The following is an 11,683-nucleotide window of genomic DNA, read 5'->3' as shown; positions in this document are numbered from 1 at the left end:
AACTAGTGTCATGGGCAGCAGGAATAGGTGACAGAAGGTTTTCGTCATTGTTCGGGGGCTAACAGAGCATAGAGGCTGCCTCGTCCTCATGATTTTTAAACAATCTCTATTAACTACAAGGTCCTGATGAAAGAGAAGTGATTCGCTGCACAGAACAGTCCTGGGGAGGGTCAGCAGAAGGACAGGAGAAACTGTAAGGAACCAAGATGGTGTCAGTCATTCTGCAAAGAAAGGACATGGTGGGATGAAGGAAGGGGTAAAAGGTCCGGACCAGGGCTGGCAGAGAGGGCCTATCTGAAGGTCACCAGCCATGGGCAGCTCCAGCCAGGAAGGTGACAGGGGTGGGCAGGGCCTGGTGCTGGAGGAGGAGTGGGAGGGAGGGGAGGGCGGATGTGTCCTGGAGAGTTTCCTGGGAATTGCTCCCCCCTCCCCCCTTCCCCCCACCTCAGTGAGACCTTGAGCCTCTCCCCTTGGGTTACCTTCCCACTGGGTGCCTAGGAGTCCCCACACTCCACCCCTAGAATCCCAGAGAGGTTGCAAGTTAAATACAAGCAAAAAATGAGCAGAGAGCACGATTTTGGATTGACAATGAGGACAATTTATTGTGAGTTGACTGGGTGCAGGGAGAAGGGCTGGGTGGACCAGGGTGAGAGGGGAGGGTCCTGCTGCTCCAGGCCCCCTGAGGGTGGTGGGGGAGGCTCAGGGACCTAAGGACATTCTGCAGGGACCATTCTCTTCTCCACGGTGCCCGCCTCGTGCGTGACCCGACAGCTGTAGCTGCTGTGAGACTTCCACGTGCTGGGCGACAGGGTCAGGTAGCTGCTGGCCGCGTACTTGTTGTTGCTCTGCTTCAAGAGCTTGGTGGTCTCCACGCCGTGCGTGACGGTGGTGCCATCTTGCTTCCAGGCCACCGTCACGTTGCCCGGGTAGAAGTCACTGATCAGACACACCAGGGTGGCCTTGTTGGCTTTGAGCTCCTCAGAGGATGGCGGGAACAGAGTGACCAAGGGTGCGGACTTGGGCTGACCTGTGTGGACAGAGAAGAGGGTGTGAGATGCAGGTGGGAGTCACAGGGTGGGGCTCCCCTACCCATCACGGCCTCTGTGATGGTGCACTTGGTGGCCCTGTTTTCCTTCTTCGTCCCCTCTCCCACTCAGCCCTCGGAAGCAGACAGCCCCCCAGAAGCCCTTCGATGTTACTCTTCCAGGTGACCCAGCCGAGTCGTCCCACCTGCAGCCTCCATCTCCCCGTGTGTGACCAGGAAGCTCCCCTCCTTCCTCCTGGGCCCTGGAGTCTGAATTTGGAATTGACCTTGACATCCTGAGCCCTCAGCCCAGCATCAGGCCCCCATCTCACTTCATTCTTCCAGAGCCCAGTTGCCTCCTAGTTGAACTAGGTTCCCCACTCAGGCTGCCAGGACGATCCTGAGGTCGTGCGGGGTGGCCCCGAGCCAGAGCCTTGTTCACGGTGGGTCCTAGATCCTCTCCTCCCCGTCAGGCATCAGCTCTGCCCCAGCCAGGCCTCTGCTCTCCCGGCGAGGCCTGGGTCCTCCCCACCAAAGCCCCAGGCCCCTCCGCCCGTCTCCCCATCCCTGCTGCCCTGACTCTACGACCCTGATTTTATGGGGCAGCCGAGCAGCTCCGAGCCCCCCTTCCCTTCCTGTCTGTCATCTCCTGAGTGTACTGCGCCCTTTGAGGCTGGCAGGAGGCCAACCCGTGGGCAGGGGAGACACCTGGGCCCCTGGGGGTCAGGGATCCAGGGACAGAGGAGTCTCTGCCCCACGGATCCCTCTCCTTTCTGGCCACCATCCTGGGAGCGCCAGGCTGCTGGTCACCCCGCCCTGTCTCACTCGTGTCTCTGCGTCCCTGTGTCCTCCTGGCCCAGCAGGGGACCCGAGAGCTTCAGCCCAGAGTGAGCGGGACCCCACTCTCCACCCTCCAAGGGCCTCCCTTGGGCTGCCCCTCTGTGTCCCTGGAGGCTGGGGTCACAGACCCCCAATCCCCAACCTCCTGTGTGGCCCTCCCAGGCTGGGCATCCAGCCCTCAGCCAGACCCCAGGGCTCGGGCACTGTCCCCAAGACCACCCCAGTGCCCCCCATCAGAACCGGCCTCGGTCTCTGGACTGGCCATGTCTGACTGTCAGACTCTGGAGGCAGCTGCCCCTGCTCTTGGGGTTCTTTCTGCTGGTCACCCCAAGCCCAGCCCCCCTCCCCTGGCCCTGTGGAGAAAGATGGGGGTCGATCCTTAAGGGTGGGAAGGCAGAGGGGGAGCAGCCCCAGACATGGAAAAGTGACTTTCCCAAGACAGCAGAGGATGGGACAGGCTGGGAAAGGCATGAGAGCCACTTACCTAGGACGGTGAGATGGGTCCCGCTGCCGAAGACATACCACAGTGACTGAGGCTCAGACCAAAATCTGCCAGGCCAGCACCTGGGGCCTGCCCCCCGGGGACCGGGCTGCAATGGTGACCTGCTGGGCGTGATGGGCACAGGGCTGCAGTGGGGGGGCTGTGTCCTGGGGCTGGGGGAGGGAGCAGCCAGCCCCCTAGAGGCCAGAGCACCCCGGGTGAGCCCATGGCCCAGAGACATCTCTGTCCCCAGCCCCCTGTCCTAGGCAGGTGCCTCCCACGCCTTGGAGTCACCCAGTGTGTCCCCCACCCGAGGCTGTCCTGGTCACCCCTGAATCCTCAGTGCTGATGGAGATGCTGAGGGCTGCATGCCGGCAGGTAGCCATGTGATGCGACAGAGGGAGTCCTGAGCTGGCTCGGACCTGCCCGACCTCTCCTGGCCTCATTTTAGGGCCTCTGAGTGTTCCTGCCCCACAATTTCCCACAGTCCAGCCAGGTGGTTTCCTCGCTGGGCCTGTGGACACCAAGTCATTCCTGACTCCTTGTGCTCCCATGTGGGGATACCCTGCCCGATTGTCTCCACCCACTGAGACATAGTTCAGTTCCACATCTTTTGTGAAGCCTTCTTTGATCTCTCAGAGCACTGTCTTTCTGACTTTCCATCCATCATTCATCATCCATCCATTATCCATCATCCCTCCATCATCCATTCAACATCCATCCATCCATTATCTATCATCCATCCATCCATCATCCATCTATTATCTATCATCCCTCCATCCATCCATCTATCCATCCATTATCCATCCATCCATCCATCCATCCATCCACTCTGCAGCCCTGAGTAGGTGAGAGGACATTCTTGGGAGAGACCACTGCTTCTCTTGGACCATTTTGTTAAAATGCAGGACACAGCGTTCTCTTAATTCCCCAGCAAAAGAGCCAAGGGGACATCCTGGCTCCTCCCTTTCCTGTTCCTCCCACCTCCTGAATCTGTCCACCTCTCTGTCCACTCTGCCTGGGACATCACCTGGCCCCCCACCCCGAGGTCTGTCTAGTTCTGATTTCCCACCCACCCAAGTCTGGTCGCGTTTCCTTGCAAAAGTCCCCCAGAACTCCCCAGGTGAGGTCTGTCCTCCCAGGACATCTCATCCAGGTCTGGGCCTGGCCACCTCTGCTGCCTCCTCTCAGGTCTCCCCCACCACGCAGACCCCCGGGAGCTCCCTGAGCGCTCTGTGCCTGCGCTCCCTCACCCAGGTGGATCTGCACACTTGTACTCCATCCTCACGGAGGCCCCTCTGCCCTGCAGGCATCACATTGCATGTAGTTGTCACCTGGCCACCTCTTCCCATGGACCTTGAGTTGCGACCAGATCTCATTCCCCTGGAACCCCAGCCCCAGCACAAGGTCTGACCCCAATGGGGGAGGTCCATCTCTCCCCATGTCCTCCTGGCCCCCGCCTTTGCTCTGCAGTCCCTGCAGGGCACTGCGATGCCAGCCTGACCTGATGCCCACAGGTGCTGACCCACTCTCCATGGCAGAGAGGAGGAGGCTGGGGTCACAGAGGAAGAGGGGCAGACTGTGGCCCCCACAGACCCTCTCCTGGGCCTTTCCAGGGAGGCATCTGCACCCCGGGTGGACTCTGGCTCCTGGGGGCTATTCCCAGGAGACAGCCCTGCCTGATGGTCCTTGGCTCAGGCTCCAGGGACCTGGGGACACCAAGGAAGTTTCCCCCCACCACACAGTGTGGTGCTCCAGGGACCAGTGCCCGCCCAGTGAGGGGAAGGGCAGGGAGCTGGCCCATCACCTGAGGCTTGGGCACCCTAGGATGACAGCAGCCACCCCCTGCGGATGTCCTGCCCTGCCTCCCTTTTCTGCTCTGCCCCAAGGACCAGGGCGAGGAGGGCGAGGCCCTAGGCTTGGGTGCAAAGTTGAAGAAGTGCCAGAGACCTCAGTAATTAAGATAAATAATATTTTAATACAATAGAAAAAATAAAAATGGATGCAAACAAACCCACACTGGACAAAATGTCATCACTCACATAAAGCTACTGTTTGCCCACCCAGGGGCATCCTCTCCCGCGGCTCCTCCCCTCTCCCCTCACTGCCCCTCTCTGTCCCCACTCACAGTTTGGGCTGCAGGGACCCTCATGTCCCGCCATGACTCACTTGGCCCCTTACCTGTCCCACCTGCTCCAAGGGCTGCTCTCTGCTGAGGCCTCCGTGCGGGGAGCCCTGTTCGGCGGTGCCGCTGTCGAGGGCAGCAGGCCATGGGCACCCACTGCCAGGCCTAGCAGGATTAGAGGCCAGTGCTGCCCCCTGGGGATGTCATGGCCCAGCTGGCCTGTCCTGGGTCCCATTCGCCCTCAGGGTCAAAGGTACCTCTGGCTGACAAGCTGTCGTGGGCTCCCTGGAGGGGGCTGGCAGGTGACCCCAGCCTCTCTAGCTGGCTGTGGCTGTCCCAGCGCGTCCGGCCCGCGTGGCCTCAATCTCCCCCTGGGCCTTCTCACTCCTGGCCCCAGTGCGTGGCCCCCTCCAGGGCCCATGGCCGTTACTTCTGGGGGCCTCTCCCAGCGGGACATCCGCCATCTGCTCTGTTGTGGTTGAGATCCGGGCCTCAACTGCCTTGCACCGCAGCCCCCTACAGCCCCGACCCCTGAGACCCTGGGTGGGGCACACCTGCTCCTGGTCTGGCTCCCTAAGGGCACTCCTGGCTGTGGAGCTTCTCCCTGGGGGCGCAGGGAGGCCGTGGAGGGTGGCTGGGTGCCTGTGGAAAAGGAGTGGCCTGAGTTCAGTGGGCTGGGTTCCTCTTCTGACCAGCCCTGCATGGGGGGCAGGGGGGAAGCTGAGGGGGAGGGAGGAAACAGCTGCAGGTTTAGCAGGAAGCCAGGGTTCCAGTCTGGGAATCGTGATTTAATTATAAAACTGGTGTTTCATGCACCATGTTCAGTGTCTCACAAGTTTCATCTCTGTGTCAAACACACCACCCCCATAGGTTTGACCCCCTTTTACTCCCCAAGAGAGGTACGTCACGTCCAGTCATTTCTGCCCTGCTTCCGAGTCAGAGGGAGCCCCCGCCTCCTGCTGGTCAGCCCCTGCCCGCTCTCCATCCCACAGGCCAGCAGGACTCCTCTCTCCCAGGTCATCTCCAGAGCAGACATACAGGTCTGTTGTCCCCAGGTCCCAAGTGTGAATGTTCTAGAAACTTCCAGGGTCTTGGGGTCACTGAACCTACTCTGTGGCTCTATAGCCCTCCTCTGAGGGTGGTCTCTGCTATTGTGGAAGGTGCGAAACATTCTCCAAAGCCTGGAGGTCTAGAGGTTTCATCTGAGGTTGTTTATTTAAGGCCAGTGTGATGGTTAAGTTTATGTATCAGCTTGGCTGTGCCACAGTGCCCAGATATTTGGTCAAATATTAGTCCAGATGTATCTGTGAGGGTGTTTTTGGATAAAGTTAATCAGTGGATTAACATTAAATCAATGCCTTGAGTAAAGAAGATTGCTCTCCCTCAAGTGGGTGGGCCTCATTCAATCAGTTGAAGGGCTGAATAGAACAAAGACAGACCTCCCAGAGCTAAAAGGAATTCTGCAGCAGACAGACTCAAACTGCACCTCTTTTCTGGGTCTCCAGCCTGCTGGCCCTCCCTACAGATTTTGGACTCACACCTCCACACGCATATAAGCAATGCTTTAAAATAAATCTCTCTCAGTTTACACACACACACCCCTTGTTGGTTCTGTTCCTCTGGAGAACCCTGGCTCACACAGCTAACTCCATGGCGTGGTGGTTGTCATCCCCATGTCTCAGACGGGGGCGGTGAGGGCCTTTGCGTAGGTGCAGTGACTTAGCCGAGGCTGCAGAGCGGGGAAAGAGTAGGCCTGTCTTCATCTGGCATGGAGGTGGGGGAAGGGTGGCCACGGACTGAGCGCCAGGCCTGGGCGGGCAGTTTTGTGCCACATGTCCCTCTCTGTCTGTGTCACTGGGAGTCACTGTAAACTGCTTCCACTTTTGTGGTAGGTACTGTGATAGCCTCGTCCTCTGTGCAGACACTGCTGACTGTCAGGTCGTGTTCCCCGAGTGGAGCCAGAGAAGCAGTCAAGGACCCCTGAGAGCCGGCTGCTGTCCTCATGGACGCCCAGCACCAGGGCCTGCCCGGCTTCTGCTGGTACCAAGGTACCTGCTTATCCCTGTTATCTCAGGAGCAGGTCACCTTGGACGTCTGTCCAGGAGCCACTGGACACTTAGGGTGGCTGGGTCAGTCCATAGGAGAGGAGGGGAGAGGGGGCTTGATGATGAAGCGCCCATTCCCAGGGGCACCTGCCCCGAGGCTGAGCTCTGGGTTTGGGGCAGGCCCCATCCAGGGTCCTGTGGGTGCTGAGCCTGTGGGCAGGGCCTGGGCAGAGACTGAGGAGGGGGAGCAGGAAGGGGTCTAGACTATGGAGCCCTGCAGCTGGGCAGGGCTCCCCCAGACCCTCTTCTTGTTGGCTCACACTAATCCGACCCCTCCTGTCTTTGCTGTGGGCTCCAGTGCATCTGAGGGGCTGATCCCACGAGAAGCAGGTGGAGCGGGGCCCTCTCACGAGGCTCTCTGTCCTCTGGAGGGCTTCTTCCTCTGCCCTCCTGCCTCAAGGGTGGTGCATTCTGCTTCTGGGTCTGAGAGGTGGTCAGACCCAGAACTAGCCTCAGGGCTGGGCGGAGCCAGTGCTTCCCAGGAGGGTCAGATTTGGGGGATCCACACACCTCCTCTCGTCAGCACCCCCGCCAGGCATCTCAGAGCCACCAGAGCAGAAGTGGGAGCAGAGCCCAGCTGCTCCCCTGTGATGTCTGCTGCCCTGCTACCTGGCCCCAGTCATACTTCCCTTGGAATCTGCATTTATTGAGGGTCGTTTACATTTCAGGAATTTCCTAGGCCTGGGTCTAAACACACTCACAAAGAACAAGCCAGACCCTTTCACCCAGTGGTCCCTGCAGGAGGCAGTTTGAATCGCTGGCAGTGCCATATCCCTGTTTGTCTCCTGGGAAGCGAGGGAGAGAGGCTCTTGGGTCCTGCAGGTTGCGGGTTGAGAAAGCGGAGGGTCAGGGGTGTGGGGTGGGAACTCATCCAGGGAGAGGGCAATGGATGCAGCTGGGAGTGGGGCTCCCAGGAGACTGCAATCTGGGAATCAGGGCTGTGAAGCCACAGCTGAAGGGTGGTCGAAATGGCCAAACAGCAGGGGCTGAGCTGGGGGAGGGGCCCGCAGTTCAGAACCAGATGGAGCCCGAGACCTGCCCCAGGAGGTGAGCACACGCTGTGGGTACCGGGCACGCCTGTTCCATGGCTTTCAGCTTTCAGGTGCTCCTGAAAAGCATCCTTAGCTCTCCAGAGCATCACCTGCTTGACCACGTTCGTGGTTTGAGTGAAAGTGTCTGAACAAGTGAGGTTGAATCCGATGTCGAGGGCGCAGTGAGCGTGCTAAGACTTTCACGTGCATGGAACCGCCAGGGAACTTGTGAAAATGTGGGTTCGGACTCCGCAGGTCTGGGGTGGCCTTGAAACGAGGCATTTTTCAAACGCTCCCAGGTGGGGTGGCCGTGGCCAGCCTGCAGACCACACGTGGAGTCACGGGAGGTCGACCTAACCTTGCATTGCCCCCTGGTGGCCTTGTCCCACAGGTGCTGGAGGCCTCCGTGGCCCTGGGGCCAAAGGAGCGGTTCCCAGGGACAGCTCTGACCTGTGCTGAACTGAAGCTGAGTTTGACCTGGATTGTCAGACGGTGGGACCTCAGGAAGCCGTGTCTCTGGTTCAGGGATGTACTGATGAGACGCAGGAGAGGAGAGGAGGGTTCAGATTTGAAGGACTTTTTGGTGACTTCCCGGTTGGAAGGCCCTCATTGGAAGACAGAGGAGCCAACCTGACTCCCAGTTCTCTGGGTTTCTTGTCGTGGCTTGGAATCCCAGGATCACAAAAGATGAAAGCAAGAGAAGGGCCATTACAGGCCAGAGACAGTTCTTCGGGGACCACCTAGCTGGGCTTTGGAAACATTGTTTTATAGGAGATTCAGGCCACATGTGGAAAGGCTGACATTAATGTGAACCTGCCTCTCTGAGGGGACCCCTAAGGGATTTTTCTGCCAGGATGAGTGGATGGTCTCAGTCACATCTGGAATCACAGGGGAGATGGTTTGCCTGGCTCCTCTCTGAATGGGAGATACGTCCACAGATGGTGTGGACACTGATGTACGGGGTCTCTTGCTACAGGGGACATGTTGACCCACCACCCAGGGGCTCAGGGTGCAGTGCCATGGGCCAGCGTTGCAGGAACCCACCCGTTCCCTCTACCTAACGAGCCTATCGGCGGGGCCACGCCTCTCATGTCCCTCCTGCCCCCGTGTCTTCCCATGGGTCCAGAGCATGAGCACCCCTGGAGTCGTCAGGCAGGAGGAAGTGAGGGCGACCCTGATTACCCAACCAAGTGTGGTTGGGTTGAAACGTGGAGGCAGGAACTGGGTATTTCTCTGGAGCAGGGGTCAGCAAAGTATGGCCCTAGGGCCACATCCAACCCAGCCCTGTGTCTGTAAATAATGTTCAACAGGAAACAGTCCTGCCCACGTGTTTAGGTATTGTCTGCCGTTGTTTTTGAGTTAAGTTGCCATGAAGAACATATGGCCCAGAAAGCCAAAAATATTCACTATCTGGCCCTTTATAGAAAACAGTTTCCAGCTGCCGCCGCCTTCCTGCACAAAAACTAACTTCATTTCTTTCACCTGGACCAGTGTTCTCAGCTGGGGTGATTCTGCCACCTTGGGGACCTCTGGCAATGCCAGGAGACATTTCTCGTTGTTCTAACTAGGGGCAGGAGGGCATCTGGTGGGTAGGGGCCAGAGTTGCTGCTCCAACTCCTATAGTGCACGGGACAGCCCCCCACAACAAAGAACTGTCTGCAAAGTCTCCAGCACCCAGCGGAGGACTAGTCCCACCTATCACTCTGCACCCCTCTCCTCCCCAGAGGCCCAATAAAGGTGTTTTATAAACTGCTTACCCTGTGGAGGAGGGTATAGATGAAGCGGTAGAGCACATGCTTAACATGCACAAGGTCCTGGATTCAATCCCCAGTACCTCCTCTAAAAATAAATCAATAAATAACCCTAATTACCCTGTAACTCTTGTGCACAATCAGGTGACACCAGGGGCTGCTGTCCTCAGCTGGGGTGTCCTCTAAAGTGCTTATGTCAGACCCCTGCCCCCCCAGGACCCACAAGACCAGAGGCCCCAGCCAAGCAGGCCATGATGGCCAGTCTTCTGCGACCTTCACCTAGTTGGCACTTGAGTGCATCACACTGACCGTTCACAGAACATCTGGGCAGAGCACCCATCAGGCCACTCAGCCAAACAACTTCCCAAGACATAAGCAGCTTTAATGCCCTCATCCGACCTCTAAGGGGGTTCACAGAAGCATCTCAACATCCACACAGCCAATGACCGTCCCCCACCTCCGCCTACACCCACCTCCCTGCCAGGACGCACGCCCCTCTTTCTTCAGTTCAAGGTAAGTGTGTCCTGGGGTGCCAGGGGCCCCGGAGCAGCAGGCTCCCTTTCTTCCTTCCTCTCCATCTCCCGCTCCAGGCTCTGGGCCCCCACAGCACAGTAATACACAGCCTCGTCCTCTGGCTGAAGCTCAGAGATGCTCAAATAGCCCGTGTTCTTGACCATGTCTTTGGATCCAGAGAAGCGAGGAGGGACCTTGGGGCCCTGGCTCTTGTCTGAGTGGGAGAAGTATCTCAGCAGGAACCGTGGCGGGTGGCCAGGCGTCTGCTGGTACCAGTAGATGTTGTACATGCCTACATCAAGGTCACCGCTCAGGGTGCAGGCCAGGCGGACGGTGGTTCCGAGGGGCGAGGACACAGATGGTGGCTGATTCAGCACCGGCTGAGGGCCACAACCTGGGGACACAAAAGTACGTGGGCAGCTGAGGCAAAGCAGGGCAAGGGAAGGGCCGGAGTGGGGAGCCGGGAGGTCCGGCGGTTCTCACCTGTGCAGTGGGCCAGGAGCACCAGCAGGACAGGAGCCCAGAACATGATGCAGCCGTGCAGAGCTCTGCCACCTGCGGGCACCACGGCTCCAGGGCCCTCACAGGGCTGGGCCAGCAGCCTCCTCTGCCTCCCAGGGGTGGGGCAATTTCGTACTCAGCTCCTGGGCACCACCATCCCAAACTTTCTTGGGTTTGCATTGTCAGTTAGGGGAACGGCCTCATGGTGGCCTTTGTGGGTCTGATTTGGCCCCGTTTAGGGAGGAAGCACCTGCTGGGAGCTCGCGGGCCAGTGCCCAGGAGGCCAGCCTGCAGGCTCGAGTCCCCAAGGGAGAGTGACCTCAACGTTCCCTGGAGGAAGCCAAACCCACACAATAAGGTTCATGCCCACATTTACATGCCTGGTGAACCGAGAAGAGTGCACAGGTCTTTGGGGTGGAAAACACCTGTTCGGTGCTGCGGAAAATGTAAGGGGACCCTGGGATGAGTGGGATGCTCTGCCCCTCCCATGTGCCTGACACTCCCATCCTCCAAACCCAGCCCCTTTCCCTCCTGGAATGAAGCTGGAGTGACCATCCATCCATCTATCTACCTACCTAGTTCATCTGTCTGTCATCTATCCATCCGTCTGTCCATCTATCCATCTGTCCATCCATCCATCCGTCCATCCATCCATCCATATCTCTGTATGAGAGGACACAGCAAGAAGGCGGCCGTCTATAAGCCAGGAAGAGTGGTCTCACCAGAAACCAACCCCGATGGCACCTTGATTTTGGATCTCTATCCTCCAGACTGTGAGAAATGAATTTTTGTGCTTTAGGGTCCTCAGTCTGTGGTCCTTTGTTGTGGAAGCCCCAACAGGCTAACACAGACCCAACACTCATTCTTTCCTGAAACCGCAGGCCTGTATTTCTCCAAAGACACTTAGGAGGCAATTACAGAGTCTTGGAACTAGAGGAAGCCCACAAACAGGAACCAAGACATTGAGTGAAACAAAATTTCCTCTGCATGAAGTTGAGTGAGCCAAAAAATCTCAAGGGAAATCATCATGCCCCCTTCTGTTCAATAAATATCCACCCTGCTCCTGCTCTGCCAGCATCTCAGAGGCCATGGCAAATGTGAGGGCCAGGTCCCGTGGAGAGACAGGCTGGCGGGCCTGCTGGAGAGGTTGGGGCCTACGACGTCCCCAGTCATCCTGTAAACCACATGTCCTCTTCTGGCCGCCATCTTGGCAGACCGCTGATGGATGTTCCCCTTCCCCCAGGATCCCAACCACTGAGGGAAAAGGAGTTGATTTCTGGGGTTCTCCAGGATAAGGATAGAAAGGAAATAT

At 58.1% G+C, this 11,683-nt stretch overlaps 1 protein-coding gene across 1 annotated transcript; it reads right to left on the bottom strand.

Annotated features, from left to right (window-relative positions):
* Positions 1–598: 598 nt before the first annotated feature.
* LOC102523977 lies at positions 599–10,565 on the bottom strand. Its single transcript, XM_032472243.1, has 5 exons — positions 10,354–10,565; positions 9,863–10,264; positions 4,728–5,190; positions 2,349–2,467; positions 599–1,027 (listed from the first exon to the last, which is right to left on the bottom strand). Exons 1-5 carry the CDS (start codon positions 10,397–10,399, stop codon positions 708–710), a joined length of 1,350 nt encoding a protein of 449 aa, XP_032328134.1. The 5' UTR covers positions 10,400–10,565; the 3' UTR covers positions 599–707.
* Between the last annotated feature and the right edge of the window lie 1,118 nt (positions 10,566–11,683).

Source organism: Camelus ferus, chromosome 32, assembly GCF_009834535.1.
Source record: "Camelus ferus isolate YT-003-E chromosome 32, BCGSAC_Cfer_1.0, whole genome shotgun sequence".
Lineage (NCBI taxonomy): Eukaryota > Metazoa > Chordata > Mammalia > Artiodactyla > Camelidae > Camelus > Camelus ferus.
This window is presented reverse-complemented; position numbering and strand designations above follow the sequence as displayed.